Consider the following 26,489-nt stretch of genomic DNA (forward strand, 5'->3'; position numbering starts at 1 on the left):
ATGACCCGCACGGAGCCGGACGGGAAGGAATTGGGCGGCCGCGTGGCGGCCATCCTGGCGCGCTGCCGGCAGCTGCACGTGGAGCCGGCCCAACTGCGCAGCCTGTCCGGCTACGACCGGCTGCAGCAGGCAGCGAGCGGCAAGCAGCCCCGCTGGCAGCCCTGGCTGCTACCCGGCCTACTAGCCATCCTACTGGCCGTCTTCGTCCACCAGGAGCTGTACACAGTGCAAGGCCTGTCGCGGCTCATCTTGTGGGTGGAGGGTCTCAACGTGGAGAATGAGCCGGTGGGTACAGTGGCGAGCATGCAGGGCTCCAGGGTGCGCGTTCGTCGTGAGGTGTTCGCTTGTCGTGTTACAGTGCTGCTCGGTCAGGAGGGCCGCTGCCGGTGTCGTGCTACAAATACGTCACGCGCTTCAAGCGGCGTGCTTCAGGCAGCGTGATTGAAATGTGCACACCAATTAAGGCGGCCCCTTGCGCAAAGCGGCACATCCACGGTCTGTCACGATCGCCGTGCAGGCTCACATCCTTGCTATGCTGAGGCGTAAGCCGAGCGCTCTGAAGCATGCGTGTAATTTGCAGACAGCTTTCTTTCAGAACGACGATCTGAAATTAAGAACGTTGCTAGCAAGCATCAACAATCCCATAAGTTTATGTTTTTTAAAAGCGATCTACAGAGCTGTTTACTAAAAAGTTAGACGAACGAGGGTCCGGATTTCATCCAGCCTGGCTATCACTGGATCATGCCACATGCAGATCACGCTGCCACCGGGTCATGCTTCAGAAGAGCACATACATACATGCATACATAGATACATACATGTAGGCATGCATGCATGAATACAAACGTGCATATATATATATATATATATATATATATATATATATATATATATATATATATATATATATATATATATATATATATATATATATATAGACTGAATTGTTGCGTGTTAATGTATTACCCCTAAATGGTGATTGAGTAGGAGGCCGTTCATAAATTGCGTTAAGAATTGTTGACCATCTTTTATCATTACTTCCCTTGGTTACGCACATTTTGCGCTGGTTGAAACATCCTCCCTGGTAACCCTCAGTTAATTGCAACGAACCAGAACAGTAACATTCGTTTAGCCTATAAAACTAAGCTAGAGATGCGAAACAAATAAGGGACGTCTTGCTGGCAATGAGAGGTAGCCAACGGGATCGTACTGTAAGATTTTGATTATTTTTAAACATGTTTTTTAAATGATTTGCAAACGCACCTGAGCGTAACGTCACTTTTTAACAGTCCCACAACACTTTCTAAAATCTTCAACACCCTCCCTTGTTATACTTCCGTTACACTTCATCAAAACTCTCCCTCCCTGCATACGTAATGTAAGTTATGGACGGCTCCTGAGACCTGGAATTCTATTTGTAGGCATATATATATATATATATATATATATATATATATATATATATAACTACATATTTATTTGAACCTAATATACGTGCCATTTTCCAATTTTAAAGCTATGTTATCATTACGTTACCACTAATTTCTCGTGCATAACCATGACATGCACTCGCATGTGCACTTGCGCTTAACCCCCCATGCACTCAGCCAATAGACGTACGCACCCTGCGTCCGAGCTTACTTTTGGACCCCACAACACCCAACGCCGTTCGAAGTTCTGGCCCAATCACGGCGAAATGCCCTCCCCCCCCCCCCCCCCGCCCTTATGGGCACACAGCCCGCGTCTGTCCCAACATCGCCTGGTGCAGAACAGTTCACTGAGTTTGCATCAGATCTGAATCTGTTGTATGGCCGATGTTAACATCAGGCTGGGATCTACATTTCGATCTCTTTTTTATGGAAAGAAGTAAATGCGCTTTTTTGGAAAGGTTATGCTCTCAGCACCAATCCACACAATGTAACATTGCATAGACACGCGCCCGGGCGGCCGGTTGGATAACCTTCACTCGGGCAGGAGGCAATTTGACCACGCTAAAATCTTAAAAATTCAGACAGCTGGCAATACCAAATTCGTGGGATGGGTTGGCCTGTACGTGAACTTACTCGTGTCAAAATTTGAGATTCATACCTGGGGACAAATAAGGTCAAACAAGGTTAAACTCCAGATTGATGTTTTAAGTGCCCCCAGACCTCATGCAACCGCCGCGAAGCTGCATAACTGTTCTAGCAAAAGGTCACTAATGTCATTGGCCTTTCTGACTTTTATGAGGCCAAGGTGACCAAACACCTACGACATTGCTCCTGTTTTGTCATTCACCAGGGATTTGTCAAGCACCAGGGATTACGCCAGGCGATATATTACTAAAATATTATTTTGGCCTGGGTCATTTTTAGTCAGTGATCTACTCTGATCATTAAAGAATCCGTGGAACGTATTGGTGCGGTTCCTGTTGTTAACAAATTGGAAATGAGCATCAGAAACTACCTTTTAAAACGAAGCTCTCGGGTAAAAAAGCAGGCTAGTTTTGACCTCGTTCTGACCTCAATACCTTTTGTCGCCTAAGAAACTATATCAAATACCTACGCCTTTGTCTAACATTCCACTGTTGCATCACGTTAAGCTATTCCCTAGAAATGCCCTTCGGTGACAGCCATGGCCCGTCGTTTACTTGCCATAAGTCAACGACCCTACAAGGTATATCAATTTTTTACCGTAAAATATCCGCTATTCAATTTTCTATAGCTAAACAAAGTTTGGCGTTTTGCGCTGTTGCGCTTCGACCTCCGGAAATCATTCTGGAAAAAAAACCTTTGGGGACTCAACATGTCCCTCACCCGAGCGCGTGTTGAAATATATCTGACAACCAAGACTTCGTTCTAAAAGACGGCTATACCAAATTCGGCGAAAGGCTCTTGGCGACCTTTTACCTGATGTGAGCGCCTTGCACTCGGTTCACTCCGTACCATGTCGTACCATGGTGTTGTGTTGCGCGTGAGTGCCGCCGCCATTAGCTATTGGAACCTTTCGTCCTTTTGCGGAGCCCTTATCGTAGATGCTATCACGTGCAATTAAATGTGTTTCCTGTGTCAGACAGCGGCCGAATGTATGCTCGTCAAAGGGGACGATCTGATTCACATGACTGCTTCCGGTGAATTGTTTATTTGGGGAATCGCAGTCAAACTTGTGATGAATTTCAGGAGAGCAGAGTGAATCTAACTGACTCACCGCATTCTGAACAGCTGACTCCAGCTGACGTCTACAAAAAAGGGCAACAGCTGCGCACAGCATCTACAGCGCTTTACCACAGAATGTCCGGAAAGATGACGTCAGGTCATGTAAAACGAACTCAAGCAACATATTTTCCATCTCTGTGTACCTTCACGCGGGACTTCCGAGTGGGACCGATGCAGGCAGAAGCGTTTCATCCTTCACTTCCAAGAGATAATTTGAGGCGACTAGTTCTCGTTGTCTTGGTTCATGACGCGACGGTTGGAGGGCTAATTTGACTCAGTTTTCTACTTGACTTGTTGCTTGACATTGTCCAGGAATACTTTCGCAAACGTCGTGGGCTTTGATGGCGTGTTGTACGTAGCTACTTCACACCTCCATCACCACTGGACTCAAACAAATATGCGCCGAGCTCATGATACGTGACGAAGTTTTCATTTTCCACATTTTTACACTGCAGGGCTTTCGGAACGAGGTCATTGGCCGTTTACCTGACAGGAACCTGGCGACCCGACGCGAATTTTAAACTTTACGTTCTGGAGAACAGTGGTATCAAATCAAGCTAGCCTAAATTGCATTACGACGCATCAAAATATCGGAGATGCACCCGAAACACTGAAGCTGGTTGCAACAAACTATGCTGTTGGTGGTGGTGGGGGGGGGGGGGGGGGGGAGGCGTTCTTCAAACGGCGAGATGGACCGAGGTGTGTACGCAAATGGAGCATTTGCCACCTGATCTTGCAGGCCATATGCCAGCTGCACTTTGTGTTCAGTAACTGTTAGTCATGCCTTTCTGTCGTCATTCTGTCGTGCTGTGTCGGCTTGGGCGCCTGCTGTTCACGGTGTGCTCTGATTTTGTGTCGTGCCACTCCGGGGAGGCTCGGTGGAGCATGCGGCATTAGTACACATACAGCAGGTAAATGCTAGCAAATACCAGCCATACGCACGTTGACTGCTGGAGAAGAGGTGCTGTAAATTGCAGCGTGCCAGATGCGTGAGGCAAAGTCATACGAGCCTGTTCGCAGTGGCGCATCTCCATCCTTGTTTTCTGACTTCAAGTCAACCATCCACGACTCGTGAGACACTCCTTGCGTGATGTCGTTCCGGAAACGTTGCGTGCTCCTTTATTTAACCAATGCCTAATGGTCGTCTTTTTTGCCTGGAGGTATGAAAAGATTACCTTGCCGTCTCTGACACCTCATTAATGAATACAATAACATCGACAGATTTTTTCGCTCCTTCATTGGTTTTTCTTCAAACATACCGACCAAACAATGAGCCGTTCAACACAACAACCAGCATTTCCTCAGTGCCTGTCAGACTTGGAAGGCTGGAGAACATAGGAGGAGAGCACCAGCCGTATCAGCTGTAATATTGTTCCAAGGTCGAGAGCTGTCAGGTCCCCGAGTTCAGCGAGGGCTTAAGGCATGAGCCGTGCCTAAAACCGTTTGGTTCGAAAGTTACGGAAAAATCTCCTGATTTCCTTGATATGTTCTGCTTTATCAGTAGTTTTGCCTGCCTATCTTACAACCCCGAAATTTGAGGTCTTAGAATGGGGTCCTTTTTCATGCGAGTATGTGATAGTGAAACCTTTCTTATCGCATTGTAGTAGTTCATAGCCGTACGGGCGAAGATGAAACAGAAAATAAACAGCATTTTGTTAGTTCAAAACTTGCTGAGTTTAAAAGCCGCTTTTTGAAAACGCACTGTCCTGTCCTTCAGTAATATCCGATATAATTTATTCTAATTCCCTCTGAAGAATAAAGAGGCTTTTTTGCCAATTATTTCAAGCTACATATGCCATAACGCTATCGTGGGAAGAGCGCCAGGTGTTTGACTACTGAAGTAAAGGGAAATAAACTTTTTTCTCTAGGGGAGTACGCTAATTCGTAGCATGCTTTGGCAAAAACCATGCAACATGTCAGTTTCATTCCGTTAAGCGTATTCTATCTTCGAAAGTTTGCTAGCGTTTCTAGCGTCACTGCAGCCCGTATCTCACCTAAGAGCACTCGGGCTGGGTGAGGAAATAAATACTGCTATTTTCGCTTGCAATCTGTGTGGACGGTAAAACGAATGCTGTGGGAGACCCTTCACCATTTTACGCGTGTTATTGGCCGGTCCATGGCGCCATCAACGAGCTAATGAATGCGCCCATCCGTGTCAGGTGCTACTAAACGCATTTGACTGGCGGGCGCCTGCTTAGAGACAACATTTCTGGCATCGATTATTTGTCACGGAGACTGCTTTCGCTCTCACAAAGGCGAAAACAGTTTTCGCTGCAGGCATGCCTGCGGCACCATCTGTATTTGTATTATAAGTGTTCAAGCATAAAGCAGCCATCCGATGCGCTGCGTTTCCCCAGTCGAAGCATGAACCCGGTAATGATGCACTGCATAGTTAGCGTTTGCCCAATCGTTAAGTGTCTAACCGACCCTGGTTGTTCGTGCCGCCGGATTCATTCTGACGATGTCGCACACGTCAACTAACCAAAGGCATTATTAAACTGGTCAGATAATGCGTGAGTGATATAATGCTTGGAATGACAATATGAAGAATTGGATGTTCACCCAGATCATTGAAGAAAAACACAATTTGGCCATCTTCACGACAGCATTAGAAGGCAGGGGCGCAGTTTGATACCAAATATAAGACACACGGAACTCAGGGTAAAAGGGCTTGAACAAATCGTTTGCCGTCAGGCCTATAAAAAAGTCTTGAAAAGTTTTGTAACGTAAGTAAGTGATATTGTTTCGTCGCAATCCATCAATTGGTCGACGCTTGCTTTTTTAGGACAAAAAGAAGAAGTACGTCAAACGTAAAATATATGCAAGTAAAACACTTTTGAAAGGCTTGTGATCTTGAAATATACAAGTAGGCAGTGACGAGGGAGCACACAACAATGTCAAGGAAGATAAATGAAAAATGCGTAGCAATACATACCTTAAACTGACTCAATCATACATTCATCACGCTGATGCCTCGGAATGCGTGCGCATTTTGCTGCATGGGCAGCATTAACATCGTCGACGATATCGATAAATACAAAATTAAACGAAAACGGTGCATGGCAAAAGTGTTAAAGATAGATGCACTGGAAGGCGCCGGGCGATATAGCACACTGGGACAATCACTCTTTCCGTGACCCAGCCCACGCATGCAGAATAGGTACATGACATGGCGTTACCTTTGGAGCAAAGTTGCGTTTTCAGTTCGATGCATGCCGTGCATCTGCGACGTTGAAGTCACGTAATTACGAATGGGGTTTCCGGGCCCCTCCAGTTCAACAATGTTTCGTTATGCTCAAAATAAGTACAAATTTCACGACGTGGGACACACGCTGCGAGACCCAACCGGTACAACTCGTGGAGGCACGGTGTCACGACCGCGCGAGACTAGCATTTTCACTTTCACAGGGATAGTGCTTAGGAATGCGGCTGCCAAACCATGCTGAAGAGCGGGGCTGTTTAGTATGCCGGGCAAGTGGGTATCTAGTATTGGCCTACCGCGGCCGTCTTCCTCAGCCGGCCTCTGGTTGATACCAGCTCAGCGTCCGCCACGCAGTCCGGTGACGGCGCAGCGCACGCGCGCCGGCGGGGCTCCGTCGTCCCGGCCGGTCGGGCGCGCGAGCTCCGATCGGCCAGGACGTGCAGCCCGTGCCGACCTTGGACGCCGACCGTGATTGGAAGGGCAGCCGGCACCGCTGAGACTTCCCAGGGGTACGCCCCTCCCCCGGACAGTCAGCGGAGTATCGGTCACCCCTTCCCCTGGTCGTCCAGCTGATCAGCGGAGGCCCTCTCACTTTCGGGTGAGACATCAGCCGCTTTCCTCGCTCCGGGCCGGCCCAGTGTCAGGCCTTGTTCGGCTCACGAAGCGCCTTACGAAGCGAGCTGAGAGGAAGTGTTCCACATTTGAAGGGGATTTTGAACTGAAATAGCCATCTTGAAGACCATTCGGTGCGGTTCACAGCCCTGCCATTCTTAAAACCTGAACCACTCTAGTTTTTGAGTTACACGCCTGCGAAAATTTGCAGACTTTTACGAGGAGACTATTTCAAGGCCACCCACGCATCTATGACGCCATAATAACCTTACTTAAATAATCCCGGTAGCCGTGCAGGGGCCAAGACTAAGCAAATATAATTGTCGAGTCGCTCATATTTGGCGTTCGCGAGCATGATTTTCAGATATAACGGCCGCCAATTGGCCCTCAACCAATGTTGTGCAAGGTGCGATGACGCAATCAATTACTGTTGCATTGATGAGCATATTTACTACACTGAGAAGTTTTGCCGCCTAGGCTAGTCTTTTCCACTTATACCAAGATATGCTGATGTATATATATGTATATATATATATATATATATATATATATATATATATATATATATATATGCATATATAACTACGCATACGTATTCATGTAGATAATATATCATATGATGTCTATAACGTACATATGATGCAACATACATATACATATAACATACATATAACATACATATAGCATACATATAACATGCATAACATATATACATAATACCATATGATGTCTATAACATGTATGATAATATAATGTAAAAATATAGTAATATACCAATAGCTATAAGTGAGCTGATTTCATACTATCTCATGTTTGCTTCGGTATCTCCAAATGAGGAGTATTCCCTTGAAGCCGACCCACTCCCCCAGGGCCTTGGTCCACCCCCCCCCCCCCCCCCCCCGCCCCGTCACAGACGCCCCGCCGACTGGCGTGACCGGTTCCGCTCCCGCCGCGCAGCCGCCGTCGCCGAACGCCGCGCGACCTCGGTTTGTTTTTACGCGGCGAGGCACGTGACTGGACCTGGCGGAGAGCCGCCGACTGTGCGGCCCGCCGCTGTCCCAGGGGGCGCACCTGTTGAATGCAGAGTGTGCGAGCCCCGCGCTGGACGGCCGTGAGAGGCGCGGCGAGCCGCGGATCGCGCGGGCGGGCGCCGTCGGCCCCGCCTTTCTATATGGCGTTGCGTCACGGCGCTCGTCGGCGCTACTACTTTCCTGCCGTGGACCGGGGTACGGGCGAGCCGTGGCCGACCCCACGCTGGGGACGTGCGGTTGGCGGCGCCGGTGGCAGCAGGCTCGGCCTCAGCGTTAGACGCTTGGTCCCCGGCACCGGGAGGCTCCCCCCGGGTGGCAAAATGCTGGTCCTGGTTTTCAGGACTCTCACCAGCGGCGCCAGGAACGCACGAGCCGTTCCCCGCTTTATCACCGTCGCTCCAGGCCCTCGGTGGACGTCGAACGAATGCTAGAAGACAGTTTTTTCAGCTCCGAAGCACGAGCATCACGTAGCGATCTCGTGGGCCATGTCTGCGCACTCGGCCGAAAACCGCGTCACCGGTTTTCATATAACTGAATAGATGGTGAGCCGTGTATGACATTTCCGCGGTTTGACCGTTCCACACACTTCAGTGCCTCTGTGCGGGCCAGGTACACACAGCTCTGTAATGTAATGCATAACATTTTGGATTACGATGCGTATATATATATATATATATATATATATATATATGCAAGTTCATGTACATCAAGTACATATACATTCAAACATTTCAATTACCTTGCATATATATATATATATATATATATATATATATACGACCAAAGACAGTTTTATGGCAATATGCTCATTCTGCAGCTCCCAAACATCAAAGCTTGGTAGACGGCTTATAAGCTACACGAGATCCCAGTTATTTGAAGGAAACTGGGGAAATGATGGGGACCCAGTAAAGTGAATACTTACAGCCGATAGCGCCGGCATACAAAGGAAAAACAGCAAAAGAAGTCTTGGGCTGGGAGGATAGCGAGGTCCACAGGGTGCATGCACACTCGGGCCACACTCTTTACCAATGTCAACACGCCGTGTTTGTCCCTGTTGTGGTTTTGCCAGGCCATAGGGCTCCACATATGATGCGATTTTGGAAACCCCATTTTGACGCCCTTGTCAGCGGACATGCCCTGGAGCCCCCCAAAAAAGATCCTAGTGTCCGTTCCAGGGATGCCATAAGCCTGGAGCCCTATGGGATCCCGGACACGCCCGTAGGGTCCAGGCGCATACCATCATGTCAGTGCTGCCATACGCGTGTGTAGAGCTGGTCCCCACTCTGGAGAGCGGCCCTAATTGAGGTCACCGAGCTTGGAACTGGATGGGCTGGTCTTGCCTCAAACAGGTTTCCCCGTTTAAAGCACTAGTTGTGAAAGTCGATGGGATGGCATAAAGAGCCGCTGCACAGAAGGCCATGCTTACGGTCGGTACTACACTGAGGAAGAACACGCCGGCAAAACGGGGACTGCACCCTCGAGCACTGGAGACCTATTCATAGCACAAAGCGCGGTGACATCCGAGACCACGCCCACGGAACTGCAAAGGGAGCACGCTCATACCACACTCAGGGCTGCTATGGAGACCACGCCCAAACTCTTGGCCGCACCCCAGTTACACGGAAGGCCGTGCCTTCTCTAGCATCGCCGGCTCGAATTTGGGCTCACATGCAGGCAAACCGCCATGCAAGCGCATACTGGGTGTTTTTTCGGCAATGCGCGGTCGCAATGCTGCCGCTACAACTGACTAGCGCAAGTGATGTCAGGAGTGTGCGCCGGGATGTTGCCGCTGCTCTCACTTGCACATGTGCTGCGGCCAGTTCGTGCTGGAGATGTTGTTACGGCTGCTGACGCGAGCTGTGGGGTCGACAGTGCATGATCGAGATGCATCCGATAATGGCCGACCTGACGGCGGCGCCAAACAACTGCAGCAGGTGCTCAGATGTGCTGGACGTGGACCGGGTCTCCAACATCACTCCGCAAGAGTTCGAGCTCAAGTAAGCAAAGCTCAACTGTTGACATGGTAAAAATAGACACAAACGCCTTCCGTATTAGTAGTTCTATTCTGATCACGTCGCCTTGCCTCACGTCCAGAAACTCGTATGCGTACATCAGAAACCCGATCCTTGACCTATCATGTTGTGAATCACACCGGATGGTAAGCTATTAGGCCCTAGATACGTCTTGGAACTCACACAAATGTCTTTAATGTTTATAATCCGTTGTTCTCGAGGGCTTAGCACGCAGACTTATTGAAGAAGCGATCCCATCTTAGTTCACGGACCACACCGCCAAAAGCATTAAACCATTGGGTCTGGACAGGCTCGGCGATTTAGGTCTGCGAAACAAAAGATTACGATTTATGTTTTCGGCAACCGTGACCGAAATATTTCCAAAAGAAAACACTTTGCGCACATGCTGGGCAGAGCGAGCCTGACTACCCACCCCCGTAGTTTCACGGTCTACCTCCACTCCATCCCAGAGACGGCGCAGCTAGCGGCCCTCGAGGCCGCGAGGTCTCGGAAGAATTGACATTGAACTTTTCTCGATCGATTTCTGGCGTAGCAGTGGGTTGGACAGTGTTTGGAGCATATTGCGATGTATAGATTATGCATTTGTCTATGCTGTGCAGCTGAATTCATGCATTTTTCCTCTGTCGATATCCAACATTAATCAGGAAACATATTCAAAACGAGCGCATCGGTGGCCCGCGTCCGAACGTCCGAAACTGGCTGCGCTCGGGCCCCACACGTGGATCCACATATGAACTCACAAATTAACCCACACATGAGCTCACTTATGAACCCACACATTAACCCACGCATGAACCCACACATAAACCCACACATCAGCCCAAGCAAACGACTTTTATGGCCTTCATCAAATGGTGTTGATCACGTATCGCCGGACTGCCTTGATTTGCCTTGCAGCCTGTTTTTGCTTCGGGCTTGTTTCCCGACCGTGTGGTACATCCTTTTGCAACAAAGAAATTTCACATCCCAGAGTGTCAACGGGAAATGTTCTACAAAGTCGGCAAGCGGCATTGCCATTAAGTACATGAATCCACGCAAAGCGTAGACCATCACACAACCCAGCGTCTTCCCTGTCCAACGTTTTTCTTCATCGTTAGGCTGAATATTGCGCTAGATGTTGCCGGAAGAATGCGCTCCGGTGCGAGTGGCCGGCGTGTGGCGCAACACCTGCACCAGTCCAGCTACCCTGGGGCAGCGAGCGTCGCTGCCTCTGGCGGGCTCGCGCGTAGTGCACCCGGAAGCGCTCACACGCCTGGTGGCTCAGCTGGCGCCCGGCGGGAGGTGGCGCCCCATGAGCGGAGAGCTGACGCTGACGGTGTGGCCACCCGCTGGACGGCTGCCTGCACTTTAAGCTGGGCTTTCGCCTACGATCTGCAGTCGTCCCCCCGACTGGAGGCAGCGCTATTTCCGGCACTGGCTGCTGGATTGTCCGGTGGGGACGTCGGGCTGTTAGATCGCTTCATTGGGTGGTAGACGGCGATGAATCGTCTCGGTACAGATGAATGTGTCCGGGAAGGCGCTCAGGGCGAGTGCCTGTACGATCAGGGCGCGATTCCATGGTGAGGTTTCACTCCAGAGCCCATTAGACCCAAGGTAAGAAGCTCATGACTTTCCCGGTGTTTTGTGGCCCATGACCGCACAATTTCCCTTCAAAACCGGCCAGTCACTCGAGGACCCCAAGGTGACTTGCATAACGCCACGTACACTCGTGCAAAATAAATATGTGGATTCCACCATCCAGTGCAGTTATGAAGGAACAGAGCGATCACCAGCTACAACGTGATGTGACGTACTCTGGCCAAACGCCAGCACACCTGCGGAGCGGTCTGGTCTGAGCGGAGCGGCGCAGGCCGGTCGGGACAACGACGACGATTAGGGTACTTATCTACGGCTCGGCTGGATTGCAAACACGAACATGCATTATCTGAGTCACGACAGCGACCAACGGGTGCCGGGTCACCGAATGCTTTGTCGCAATGTTATGGCGGGGGGAACTTACGCCACTTGTTTTGGCTTCCTCGCCTAGCTACGACTCTCAATTTGATGTCCGACTTTCGCCCTCATTGCCCACATTGTATCACACGTTAATACTATATACGCATCTTGTCCTGATCACCCAGTGTATATATATATATATATATATATATATATATATATATATATATGCATACATATAGCTGCACCCACAGGTTTACGCCGGTTTCAGTTCCTATATCTGCGACCGACCTGTCGACCACGCACATTTACATATTCAGATGAGGAATCGTTTAGTACCAGCCGCTCCTCAAAAGCCCTTGACTGCGTCTGTCTATTTGTGCCATTGGGGCATTTGATATCACAGCATCGTGTTGAACGAAGCGGACTCACACAAAGGCAGTATGGCTGTTAACCATCCTGCTTTGCCATCCTGCATCACGCCAGACGAGTCGACATCGGGCGGTGTCCGGCATGTGACCCGGCTGACCTTGACCCTTGGCGTCGCAGGTACGCGTACTCGGGCCGACCCGTCATCATCACGGACGGCACCGCCAACTGGACGGCCCCCGCCGTCTTCAACTTCCAGTTCTTCAAGGAGCTGTATGCGGAAAGCTCGGGGAGACTCGCGGCGGACAGCACGGAGGCGGGCTGCCAGTTCTTCCCATACAAGTGAGCCGCTCCCGGAGAGCTTCGGTTGGCGCTGGTCATGACTGCACCCCGGACAAAACTTCAGAACAGACAGTACAGGACAGATGGAACTTCAGGTTTGCAGCGGTCTGAACAGTTGGTAGAGTGAGATCACGCACGATGATTTTCTGAGACGCTGAAGTCATGATGTGGACACGTGATCATAACATGTTTGTGACAGAACCTCGGTGGTGTGGTTTGGACCCCGGTAAGTTCGAAAGGTAACAGAATGGTCGACGCAGGCGGTACGGTGAGAACTGACGCCCCTGCCGGTGATCCATGGACTTCTCATCCCCGTCATCCATCTCATCAATTTTTTACGCGCATAAATGTCCCTGAAAAACTGAAAATGCATGCAAAAAGAAGTGACAGATACGCAACAAAAATGAGATTGAAAACATGCAATTATGTTATATGCCCTATAAGCAGCTCCCATCACGCCAACGTAGATTTTCCGTGAGCGATTTTGAGTTGACCCCCCCCCCCCCCCTATTGCGAGATCCTGCGTGCATAAGGACGCGGGAAGGGGGCTGGGGGCAGTGGGTGCAACTCACCTCCCAACTAGCAGGGCCTGTAGAGGCTCATGCTGGTCTGTCAAGGGTAATTCTGAACCGTAAAGAGATTATGGAAGCATGTAAAGGCTCATTCTGACCTGTCGAGGACTTATTCTGGTCTTTTTAGGACCCATTCTGACCAAAGAGGGCACTTCTGAGCCTATCGAGGGCCCATTCCGGCCTGAACGAAGCCCATTATTAGCTGTGAAGAACCCATTCTGGCCTGTAAAGTCCCAGTCTGATCCGTAGAGGGTCTAACATTAACTGGATGGCGTATTCTGGCCTATAGCGGGCCCATTTGACGTGTAGAGCGTCCTGTATTGACTGTCGAGGGCTCATTCTGGCCCGTACATGACGTATTCTGGCCAGCAGAGGGGCCCATTCAGGTTCGTAGAGAGCCCATTATTGACTGCAGTTCCCATCATGCTGGCCTGTAGGGGACCCATTTTGGCCTACAGATGGCCTATTATTGACTGTGAAGACCCAATTGTGGCCTTTAGAGGACCCATTCTGATCTGTCGATCTTCTATCACCGACTTTGGAGGGTTCATTATGACATGCGCAGGGGCTCCTTCTGGCTTGCACAGGGCCCACTATCGACTGTACAGTGCCCATTCCGGCCCGTAGAGGAGCCATTATTGGCTGAGGAGGGGCCATTCCAGCCTCTAAAGAGTCCACTCTGACTTATAGAAGGCATATTATCGACTATGGAGGCCCATACTAACCAGCCGAGAGTCTCTTTCTGGCATATAGAGGGGCCCTTCTGGCTTGAAAAGAGCCCGCTCTGGCCTTACACGGGCCCATTTTGACTCGTAGAGATCCTATACTGACCTATAGTGGCCCAATCTAACCTATAGGGGCTCCGTTATGGACTGCGGAGCATCTCGCTGTAGCATCTCGAGCATTATTTAACACCTAATCTCCTCAAAATGGTACGTTTAGTTTACATCTTCAGGTACGTCTCTTACCGCTTATGCTTATGAGGTAGCGCGGCCAGGTACCAGGTGAGGAAGACTCAGGAACTTAAAATGCCGCCACCAGGATTGTCTCTGCTATTAAACACGGCCAGCTTAGCTCACCGACTCTGGGGCCTCTGGGCTGGCCCGGATTGCTGATTGTGTAGGAAAGAGGAAAGTCATGAAAGCGTGTAAAGCTCTGAAAAGCAAGGGATTGCCCTCCCCCTCCACCAACCCTGGCCTCTCAATCTCTTTTAAAGCCGCGTTCCTCTGTTTTATTGAAAAAGGCACCTCTCCCTGTCAGGGTCTCTCTGCCTGGCCAGTGCCGACGGACAGTCAGTAAGGGGAGATATCCTGATCGCGCCACGACAGCATGCGTCCACCTGCTTCTGGCCACCGCACCGTGACGTCATCTGCAGTGGCTCAGAATCTCTCATTTCAAAACGAAAATGTTAGGTCCTCTGGCTTGGTTTTGAGCCAAGGTGGTTTTTTCCACACGCGTAGGTAGCTTGTGTAAATATATGCACTTATCCTGCACGCAGTCCTGTATGGCATTGCTGTGTTCCGTGTACTTTTACACGTGGTATCTTTATTTCGAATGCAAATATCTATAAAATTTATCGTTTCGACTTCGTGCGTATGTTGGTATCATGCGTTATTGTATTGTAATGGACCGAAGACCGGAAAACCGCCCTCTGGATGGGCTGCGAGTAAATGCAAATACAAATGCATAATATTATATGCATAATGCAATGTCTGGTAAGATAACGAATAAAACGTTTCTCTTGCATGGGTTGGATTTTCCAACAGGGATTTCCAGCGATGAGTGATAACGATTGGGTGCAAAAAAGCATGCAATTAATTCGTCCTGGAATTTCCAACGAACTAACCACAAGCAGTGGAACACGCCCCTGAAGCCTGTACATGCTAGGAATTCTCCGGACAAAGAATATGGCGAACGATGTCCATTCCGGCGAACATAAGAAAAAAATCCGTAGGCCAGAGGGGCGGACGCCGGCATGGGTTCTTCCCACTCGGTACCATGGTGAGACGACTGAATTTATTTATTTGTTTTTGGAAGCTTGAAGAGACCAGTAGCTGAACGGGCTGTGGTGCGTAACAGCATCCGCTCGTGCCTAGTTCGCCACGGATCTGCACTCTCCACGGGTCACACGGGTCACTGAGCGCCGGGCTCGACTTTCGGCCGCCCGGCTGTCGAGCCGCGCTGTTTTGCCCGCGGAACGGAATGTCAGAGGTCACCGAATGTGAGAGGGGTGCGCAGGCGTTCCCCGGCACGGGCCGTTTGTGACCGCTTGACTCACCTGGTCCGGGGTGCCGGCGCCGGGCCGCGACCTTTGGCAGACAAAGTGACGCGCAGCGGACACCGGCAGGCACAATCGCGAGCGCAGTAAGCGCGTTCCGCATCATCCGCTGATGACGTCCGCGCGTGCATCGGGTGGGGGCGGCGCAACGTCGGCGGCCAGGTCGGCTCACGTGTGGGGGAGGGGGAGGGGGGACGAACGCTCGCCATCCGGGCTGGCTCGTTGATTGGCAGCGCTGGTGATTGGAGGCACGACCGAGCTTTCTCCTCAGGTCGAGGGCAACGAATGCGATAGGGTTTAATTGCGCTTTCGTACTCGTTGTTGCGGGGACTCGGGCTGGGAGTTTTGCATGACCGGCGTGGGTGTTAACGCAAGGGTCTGCCGGTAAACTTGCAGCAAATTTTGGCGGCTCATGCGCTTCGAAATGGGTGCATTCTCGGGCATTACAAGCCAAAAATATCTAGACCCAAAGCCTTATTTTCATGTCTCAATTTCAGTTGAACTTCATGGAGGTCAATTTAACTCCGAAATCAAAATTTGCAGGATTAATATGGAAGTTCAAAAAGCTCAGTCTTGCGGCGAAAGCATAAATTCTCCTGGGATGTATACAAGTTTTCCAAATGTTGTCAATAGCGTGCTCAGAAGACAAACCTGGTAGAAACATGCTTTGTAATGTCGCGTTTTTTGTGGCCCAGTACGACATGTTACGTTACAAAGATGGAGACAAGCACGTGTGCATAGAATCTTTAGATGCTCAGAAGCATTTTGTTTCCGTGGTAGATGCAGGAATTGTGCCTCCGGTAGAGGCCTCGCAATCTTCTCCACCCGTCTTATATAGAGACGGCTAACATTGCAGAACTCAGAAAGGAGAATAAAAAGGTGGCTGTGGAACTGCAGGCAGAAAATAGGCTCAGACGGGAATTGTAGGGAATATGGACACAAACTGTCAGATTTTATCTTTCTGTTGTAGCAATGCTACGATGAACATGAACCCATGTCTAAAGCCGAAAAGACCGTAAAAACGCAAGTTGCCTAGTTGCTTTTTACGGTGGCTGCTGTAGGTACTGTAAATAAGGCCGTCAGTTTGAGAACCACTAAAGCCAGCCGTGGACACATTTGCGCGTCGGTGTGCACAGTGCAGTCGCGTTATTGGAATATCACTATTTGGTCACCAGGAACCTGGCTCCATTGGGTTTTATCAGACGCTTGCGAAACGATAGTTGAAATTATAGACGGATGATCATAAACAGGTAATAGGTTGGTCGTAAATTTTTTTTCTCATAAGTATATATAGCACTCAGTTTGAAGGAATTAGTGAGACGAAGTAACCCGGATGGAAGAATTGTTTGGACTATAGTCTTCATCTGTTGTGTCAGTATGTACGCAACGTTTCCGGCATTTCATTATCCGGCCGTGGTCAGGTTCGTCAGTCGCGGACCAAACTTGACAACGGCCAATTTTTTTTATAGAACAATTGTTTGTTAGCTAGATCCTGGATAGAATACACCGATTCACCCCAAGGAGAAGACTTGGGTTTTGATGCGTGAGTGGGTGGCAGCCGAACACCACCCAGACATTCTCAGAACTAATGACAGCTGACGCCGGCCTGAGCGGAAGCTGACCGAAGTGCTTTGTGCATGGGCTTTTATGCCAAACGATGACGATTGCACGAAAAATTGCCATTTAGGATGAAGTCCATCCGCAATATTCGCCTCCTACCGGTACTGACTGACGCCGCCCTTGTTCGTGTGCATATAGCGTATACGCCTTTAAGGTGTGGTCATTCTCGATTTACATGATCCTGTGGGTTGGAAAAAAAAACAATGCTACTGGACGGCTTTTCCAAATAATATGTATTATTCCAAATAATATGTATATATATATATATATATATATATATATATATATATATATATATATATATAGTCTTCGCTACAGCTCACTTCAGTCAAACACCTGTCGGGTGCAGTCAAAAAACATTGGACGAGACAACCGCCTTCAGCAGGCCGTGTTTCATTCAAACTTGTCTTCCAAACACCTGTCCTGGAGCTGACTCTGGATGATGTGGTGAACTCAAGCTTTGACAAAACGTATGCCATCAACCCCCCGATAAACTTAACCAGTGCCAGAGCGCCAGGCTCCGACGTTTTGAATGCGCTTGCAAAAACCGCTTGGGTAAACATGGAAAGTCATTATGACACCGCAATAAGATAGTCAGAGTTAATTCACTCGCAAATGAAGCATAGCATTGACTGACCGGAACTTTGGCGTCGAATAAGTGAGCAAGAGTGGTGTTTGCTCCTCAGAGCTATTTCGCTTATTTGTAGTTCTATGCTGTGGCCACGCCGAGCTGATGCCTCAAAGTACTGAAAAGGCAACACGTTTTCATGGTTGCGGGACCAAGAAATATAATTCAACGTGGTATGAAGGTAACGTGGTATCTTAACCAGGCCATGCAAAACTGCTAAGGATAGATTCCGGCATGACAGTCCTATCGAGAATACACCTGTGCGTACATGTGGAACAGTCCACAGCTGTTCGATTGTTGGCTCCGGCACAAGTCTCAAAAGAACGGGAAGGATAGTATTGTCCAATTCGTAGACTATCATATTTGAATACGTAGGCGGGATAAGGACCTAATGAAACAACGATGATTAAGCATAAGCATAAACAACGGCCAGCGACGTCCGCGTAGCGGCACGCAGCACGATTACGACGTCTGTTTCACTGGGTGCCTGGAAACCCCGTACACCGCACAACACAACTTGGTGCGCTCACGTGCTTACGCTCCCCTCTGGCATGCAGGTAGGATGATAGGTAGGTAGGCAGATTTTCGTGACACAGCATATCTCCTGACACCCGGCATTGTCCTGGTCAGCTCAGCATCTGAAGTCGTCGGGATGCGCTCGATGGTGGAACGCTTTGGAGCAGACCTCAGAATAGTTCAGATCAGGGACAGGAACCGGTGGTAGTTTGACCGTCACTTCCTCTGTCTTTACCTACGGTATCAGCCCACATGAGTGACCTACCCCATATCAACGACATAACCTTGTTAAGCCTCGCCTGGATTTTCACACTGGTGGTGTAAAACATTGATATGTCGTTCGGTTGTAAACGTGCTAATGAAGTCTCAGCTGTTTCTGAATTGAATGGCTTTCATCTTCCCCGCAGCAGCGAGGCCCAGTCCCGTTATGTTTCAAACGTCAGTGCCATAGCCCCTTCACGTTACACCCCCCACATGTTCACGGCTGACGACTCCAAACACTCCAAAAATGGCCTCGGCCCCAGCCTGAAACACACCGCGCCGCAAAACGGCAGCCGCTCCGTCCGCCGTCGACTCGCGGACGCTCATGTGCCGCTCTCCGTGCTGCAGGACTAACTTCGACGGCCTGAGTGACGTGTTCTCCATGTCGGCGGCCCGGGCCAACATGCAGAAGGGCGAGGAGCCGTGGTACATCGGCTGGTAAGGGTCACCTCCGCGACCGCAGCGGCGCCGGCGGGGCCGACCGCGGCCGTGCGGCCAGTTCTGCACGGCAGCTCAGGCTAAGCCCTGTTTTTACTTTAGAATTCAAGCCTGGGGGACACGTAGCTTAGTGGTTTGCAGAACAAAATCTGTGGTTGTGGGATTTCCAGTGGATGTTCCTTCTGAGATACAGCTGCACGCTTTATTATTAGCATCCTGAATTGGGGAAAAATACACCAACAAGGTAAGGAAATTGCTGTTACAGGTCTGTTTCAACGTTATGCTGACTGATGCGTCGGATATTGGAAGCATCTGTATGCACCTTAAGTGTGCCTCATGTGTGTCAGTAAATGCTTCGGTGAACACTTCGTGGGCGCATAATGCATGGTTAACGCGGCAACGTTGCCAATTTAGCGCTGCTTAGGGCCAAACCGAAGTATTCATCCACCGGAAGATTCGAGCCCAAGACCTTCTGCTGGGCAGGTCTAGCTGCGACTCGGCGGCGGGGAACGAACTGCGCCGCCACTACACCCGGCCTTACTTCCTGCCGGAGACGGCCGAGTCGACCCGACTCGACTGGATCTTCATGGGCACGCCCGGATTCGGCGCACATTTGCATGTTAGTTGCACAGTCACTGTTGTCCCGTTGCAACATGTGTTTGACACATATAGCAGAGGACTCCGCCACCCTAGTGGAATTTAGCATCACGTCTATGGGCGTCGCATACAGAGACAGACCCTAAATCTCCGATGAACCCTCCTAACTTTGATCCAAGAAGGAAACCCAGATTTTTTTTGTTTTGGGCAGCCGTAGCATGATAATAATCATGGACAATTACCATCCCAAGCGGCCCATCCTTAAAACACTTCCTACTAAGCTTACTTAAGAGACCGCCCTGTATCGACTGTCCGGTATTGCGGCAGCCATGCTGGATAAATTTAATATAAGCGCAAAAATGCCAGTATAACAATGAGCAGAAATGATGTTCCTTTGCTCAATCTGAAAGATCTATTACACATACATACCCACGCAAATGTACACATATAGCATATACATGTATACACACATCATATATATATATATATATATATATATATATATATATATATATATATGCATACTTGCGTTTTGCTACTTTGGTATTGATAGTTGTACATGAAACATCCTATTTCTGGTGCGGTCCTTCATCAGAGATGGTAAGGACCAGCAAAACAAAATCAGAATGCAAGACGTTTGGCAGTTTTGTTGACGAGTATAACAGTCCTCAATGATGGGTATATACGCATGCCACATATCGGTCGAAACAGCTTACGAATCCTTTAAATAAAACATCGTCAGTGCAATTGGACAATACTTTCAGCTTGCGCGTATCTAATATGGTAAAATTGTCCACACCATCACTCGAGCTAAGCAATTCCGTAATCCTACAAGTCAGTCGCGGTTCGTGACGTATTTTTAATTTGTGTGGACTATCACAGGAAACAAACAATGCGATCAGTAGCTGAAGTCAGTTACGGTGCAGTGTAAGTTTAGTCAGCCTGCTGCGCATGCGTCTCCGCGGGTGTGTGCGTGAGTCTGCGTGTGAGACGTCTGTGTACTTCATGGCCGCCGGTGTGAGGGAGGGCAATGGGCGAGTGATTGTGCAGGCGTCTGTATGCTATTGTGCATGTCTTGTTTGAGTACTATGCCGTCTTGTATGGCACAGAGGCGACTGGGCGTCGGGAAGGGTTCTGAATGTTGTGGTTGGGCTAAGAGTTCTGTGTTTCTATTGACTTCGTAAAATTCAGTTTGCAACGTCTTTGCCATAGTAGGGGCATTTTTATACAAAGATCGGTGGTTACGGTACAATGGCGAAATCCATAAGGAGCAATGGCCGGAGGATTCTTGCCTCTTGGAATTGTCTTGAACGCCTAACGTGTCTTTTTTAACGATCGCTCTCTGCTGCTTTTTCCGATAAGCCGCAAGGTATCAACCTGGCAGGTGTCACAAGCTGTAGGGATGAACAACTGCTGAGCGCAACAACAACCAGCCAGACCTCAACTGCAAACGTTGCATCATGCGTTAAACGAAAGATCTTTTGACGAGTCTGAGCCATATTTTGGTGGCCATTTGAAAGCGTTGTACCGCTCTGTGATGCCACGAATTGGCAGCTCAGTAGATTTATGAGATGCATTTTCTCTTCCTGTCAATGTGCTGTCAATAAATGGAATGGAAACAGAGGTCACGTTGTCAGCATTAGGTGGATCCATTCCAGGCGAACTTCTTCATTGCCTAGAACGGGTGATAAAGCATGTCTAATTCTTGGGATAGGTCCATGGTAAGCATAGGTTTCATAAACTTTGCTAAATTTGTAAGCTTAATGAGTCTAATAACATTAAAATAGCTTAACGAATTTTGCTAAACTTAATGGGTTAAGTAATAAGCTTAACCAAGTTTTATCAGCTCTACTAAGTCTCATTCTTTAAAATTTATTCCGAATGGTTTATATTGGTGACTTCGGATTCAGAGTACCTGCTTAGCATAGCTTGTTGCGTGTACCCCGAACCCACCACCCAAGCGTGCCGTCCAGTTCAACAGCTAATTTCGCCTCCACCCTTTCGCCAGACAGGAATGCGGAGGGTTTTACGTGCCGCACAATGCTGCGACACGGCCGCCTCGGGTATGGGTTGAACCTCGTTGGCTTGTTGCCAGCTGGCCTTTCCATCTCAGTCGGGTTGAACAATGCGCCCACTCTGGGACTCGTAGCCAGTGCCGCTGGATTACGAATCCAGCATCTTTCCCCAAGACCACGGAGGCGGCAAAATTCATTAGCTTCATAAATTCCACTCAGTTTAATAAGTTTAATAGGCTTAATAGGCTTAACAAGTGTGGATATCCAATGTCAAAGAGAAAGTTGTTCGGCATGTCCATGCCTCTGACTTGTTTTGTTGGGCTTTTTCCTAGGCTGATCGTCCTTATGGGCTGTGAGGGTGACCCGAAACACTTTGTCTGTGCTTAAGGAAGAGAAAATGGATACTTCCATACGTTATGGTTTACGCCGTAGGTTTTAAACATGCAGTGGAGGACATTTTGTGCTGTCGTCATCATTGTTCTGTCACCTTTTGCTGTCAATAAAGGGTGTCAGTGATCATAATGGCCAGAACTTCTCACAGTAAAGGACGGGATTGGGCGCAAGTCGTTAGCAAAAGCGGAAACTTGTCGGAAGCATGTGGTTCATGGTCCATCTTTGGAGAATGCTATCTATATGCCTGGTTGTGGACCTTGGGATCCTGGCAGGTCATCATCGGACCATCGTTTCAATCAGGTCCATAAATACTGTCGCGGGAAGGGATCAGCCAAGGGCGAGAGGGGTCTCATCTGCATCTCGCTTCTGATTGGTTGATAGGCTTGTAGGGCCCACCAATGTTTGCGTTGATAGATCTCATGACTTTATGCAACATTGCTGCGCAGAATAACTGTCTCCTCTTCTTATTGTTCGGAATGACATGCCCAAAAATTAAGGTGTTTAGCCTGTTGAAATATCGACCTATTTAGATGCCGTGTGGTAACATGCAACTGATCAATATATCCCGTGGATCTTTCCAGGTTACAAGCTGTCAGTCTCTATGGCACAGGGCGTCAGAGAACCTCAGCCCGCTCGGACCACTGCTATCAATGCGCAGAGAGGCATGACACGGATTAAGTGTCGAAATTCGTTGAGCAGAAATACAAAAACAAAGAGAAGGCTTGAACTTTTCATGACGTCTTGACCTGTGAAACTGCGAGCTAAACCCACATTTGTGAACTGTTTTTTGCCGGAGTATGGAGGCGTGTTCCGTTCTTTATAATGTCGCCTCATTGTTGTCGGCCGTTAACGTTACAGGTCTAACGTCCTCCGGCGCCGTTTCACTGCAGATTGACCACGTGAAGCACCCGTCGTGGCAGGCGCAGCTGCATGGCCGCAAGATGTGGACGCTGGAGCCCCCACGCGAGTGTCTGTCTGTCTGCCGCAGCATGGACGTCACCGTCAACCAGGGGGAGATCAGTGAGTACGGTCCCATTGTTCAGGTCACCATCGACCAGGGGGAGATCAGTGGGTGAGGTCCCATTGCTCAGGTCACCATCAACCAGGGGGAGATCAGTGAGTGAGGTCCCATTGCTCAGGTCACCGTCAACCAGGGGGAGATCAGTGAGTGAGGTCCCATTGTTCAGGTCACCATCAACCACGGGGAGATCAGTGAGTAAGGTCCCATTGCTCAGGTCACAGTCAACCAGGGGGAGATCAGTGAGTGAGGTCCCATTGCTCAGGTCACCGTCAACCAGGGGGAGATCAGTGAGTGAGGTCCCATTGCTCAGGTCACCATCAACCAGGGGGAGATCAGTGAGTGAGGTCCCATTGCTCAGGTCACTGTCAACCAGGGGGAGATCAGTGAGTGAGGTCCCATTACTGAGGTCAGTGTCAACCAGGGGGAGATCAGTGAGTGAGGTTCCATTACTCAGGTCACTGTTAACCAGGGGGAGATCAGTGAGTGAGGCCACATTACTGAGGTCACTGTCAACCAGGGGGAGATCAGTGAGTGAGGTCCCATTACTGAGGTCACTGTCAACCAGGGGGAGATCAGTGAGTGAGGTCCCATTACTCAGGTCACTGTCAACCAGGGGGAGATCAGTGGGTGAGGTCCAATTAGTCAGGTCACTGTTAACCAGGGGGAGACCAGTGGGTGGGGTCCCATTGCTCAGGTCACTGTCAACCAGGGGGAGATCAGTGAGTGAGGTCCCATCACTCAGGTCACTGTCAACCAGGGCGAGATCAGTGAGTGAGGCCACATTGGACAGGTCACTGTCAACCAGGGGGAGATCAGTGAGTGAGGCCACATTGGGCAGGTCACTGTCAACCAGGGGGAGAGCAGTGAGTGAGGCCACATTGGGCAGGTCACTGTCAACCAGGGGGAGATCAGTGAGTGAGGTCCCATTACTGAGGTCACTGTCAACCAGGGGGAGATCAGCGAGTGAGGTCCCATTACTGAGGTCACTGTTAACCAGGGGGAGATCAGTGGGTGAGGTCCCATTACTCAGGTCACTCTCAACCAGTGGGAGATCAGTGGGTGAGGTCCCATTACTCAGGTCACAGTCAACCAGGGGGAGATCAGTGGGTGAGGTCCCATTGCTCAGGTCACTGTCAACCAGGGGGAGATCAGTGGGTGAGGTCCCATTGCTCAGGTCACTGTCAACCAGGGGGAGATCAGTGAATGAGGTCCCATTACTCAGGTCACTGTTAACCAGGGGGAGATCAGTGGGTGAGGCCACATTGGGCAGGTCACCTTCAGCGGGGGAGAGATTAGGAAGTGGGATAATGACGTTGAAACCATTGGCAGCAGGTAAGTCACATGCTATGAATCAAGGAATGTTCTGCCGCAGTGTGCATAATCAAGGGGCTTAGCGACGGGTTACCTCGCTTTTTACCACTTCTGGCCGATCATGGTGGTCAACTGCATGGTGATGTAAATGTAAAAAATGAGGGATTGTTTTCCACATTCAAGGCAGGTTCCACCGGCGCTGCTCAACAAAGTATTTCATGGGCCGTTCACTAGGTAAAACCGACCTCCAGCTGCGTCTGTGCCAGTCGAAAACCTGGGGCCTTGGAACATCCCTGGGGCGTTTGATTATGTTGTCGATCCGATAAACCGAACCCCGACTACTGACGCTTTGAACTCACGGTCCAGTATCCACAGCTGCACCAGTTCTGATTCTCCTCGTCCCTCCCAACCCCCGTCAGCAAAGTCGACGACCGCCTCGTTATCTGCAGCCCATTGTCCCAGCTGTCCGCTCAGTACTGAGCATGAGAACCGGTACGCCTCGCCGGCAGCGGCTGTCGAGCCCCGCTGCCACTACCAGCACTGAGCGGCGCTCTGGTCTGACTGTTTCAGTTGTGCTGGACACCAACATGTGGTACCACATGACGCAGATCGTGTCGGACGAGATCAGCATCACCATCGGGTCCGAATACGACTGAGCCCCGCGCCGCTGTCATCTGCATGGACGTGCGCACGCCCGCGCGATGCATTCTAGTCGCCCGGCACGCGCACTTATTCCGGTGGATCTAAAAACGCCAATGGTGGAGAAAATCTGCTGCAAAGCTACAAAATGAGAGACGTTTTCTCGCTGGGCTGCTGGGTCCGCGAAACACCAAAGGCAACCATCATACACCGCCACGGGTACGCGACGTGTGGTAGCCAAGACCTTATAATAACAGCACAACAGCCCAGTGGCAGCGAAGTCGTAAGAGCTCTTGAACTCAACTCGAGGATCAGAAGGCAACGATGCTGAACGAGGTGGTCGAATCGCACATAGTCAAAAATCAAGTACTTTCAAGTGAGCGGCTCTGGTTAGATTACCACCACCGGACCCCCTCAAATTAATTGCTCGGAGTTTGAAATACAATGCGTTTTTTCCTACCTTGGTCAGCAATAGTTAGGATCTGCGAAGAGAGTAAAGATAAAAAAGCACGTCGTGACTCCTACATGACTCATCAAGAGCAAACCTGCACAAAATATAAAAACCTGCACAAAATATTTATTGTTCTCGTCAATTTTGTGTTCGCAGTAGTTCTTCCCTGTAAGCACAGCAAGAAAAATTCTCCAATTTGGCATTTTTGCAGCACATTTTTGCCAATATTGGCGTATTGTATCTGCCGGAATAAACATGCGCCCCGCGGCCGACATCGCGGCTCCGCGCGGACCTCGAGATACTCTCCTGAGCCAGATCGGCGATCGGGAGATGTCACCCTGACCCCGGAGCCGACCCGGCTCGAGAGGTCTCACCCTTGGCCCGTGCATGTGTGGTGACGAGGTGGGCCGTCGCCACCTCCGTGTGGACTAGCGGTCGAGTCGCCGACCGCCATTTAGCAACGAGGCGTACACGAAACAGCTTAAGCAGTTGTGACCAATGTCGGCAGCACACTGTGTCGTGCCATATGTCGCTGTTGTGAGGCTTTACCTGTGAACTGCGATGCGTTGTGTTGGCCGTATCCGTTTGTGGTACGGGTCCCATTCAAGCCGTGGGGGTTTCCGACCGGAGACCGTGGTGTTGCTTTACGTAAGTTGACAGACTTGTGACGTGCGCAGCGGTGACCTTAGGTCTACATCAGCGACTTAGAAGAATCGCAAGTGAGCCAAGAATAGCTCCCGCCGAGCGGGGGCGATTTCGCCTGGCGGCCTGGGAGCTCGGGTGGAGTTGGGGTTAGGGGTGTTCATGTCCTTCCTAGGTGCCCCTTGCCATTTATTCCCCACTTGAGCTGGAGCCGTGAAACAGGAACCAGTGGGCGGCCTGGCGTGCAGGGAATCCTCTGATGTTAGGGGGCTCAGCATCTAACGCCCTCGCCCGGCGAAGGGTAAGAAGTGCCATTCGTACGTGGGTTTAACGCCTGCATTGTGAGCCTGAGGCTTGCCCGTTGTTAGACCCCAATGGTGGTTTGATTA

General features: G+C 49.9%; 1 protein-coding gene across 1 annotated transcript; it reads left to right on the plus strand.

Moving 5' to 3' along the window:
• LOC119097941 (bifunctional arginine demethylase and lysyl-hydroxylase JMJD6-B) lies at positions 1–26,489 on the plus strand. Its single transcript, XM_037220883.1, has 7 exons — positions 1–285; positions 9,912–10,036; positions 12,557–12,718; positions 18,942–19,031; positions 19,515–19,650; positions 22,927–23,056; positions 24,939–26,489. The coding sequence occupies exons 1-7, from the start codon at positions 1–3 to the stop codon at positions 25,022–25,024; spliced, it is 1,014 nt and encodes a 337-aa protein (XP_037076778.1). The 3' UTR covers positions 25,025–26,489.

The sequence above is a fragment of the Pollicipes pollicipes genome, unplaced genomic scaffold, assembly GCF_011947565.3.
Source record: "Pollicipes pollicipes isolate AB1234 unplaced genomic scaffold, Ppol_2.1 Scaffold_4740;HRSCAF=5597_pilon_pilon_pilon, whole genome shotgun sequence".
In the NCBI taxonomy this organism is placed as follows: Eukaryota; Metazoa; Arthropoda; class Thecostraca; order Pollicipedomorpha; family Pollicipedidae; genus Pollicipes; species Pollicipes pollicipes.

Bases quoted from the DNA above. Each gene is read 5' to 3' on its own strand.
- LOC119097941 (XM_037220883.1), top strand. From the start codon at position 1: ATGACCCGCACGGAGCCGGACGGGAAGGAATTGGGCGGCCGCGTGGCG. The intron at 286-9,911 runs GTGGGTACAGTG...TGGGGTCGACAG, and splicing joins TCAACGTGGAGAATGAGCCG to TGCATGATCGAGATGCATCC. The intron at 12,719-18,941 runs GTGAGCCGCTCC...TCCGTGCTGCAG, and splicing joins TGCCAGTTCTTCCCATACAA to GACTAACTTCGACGGCCTGA.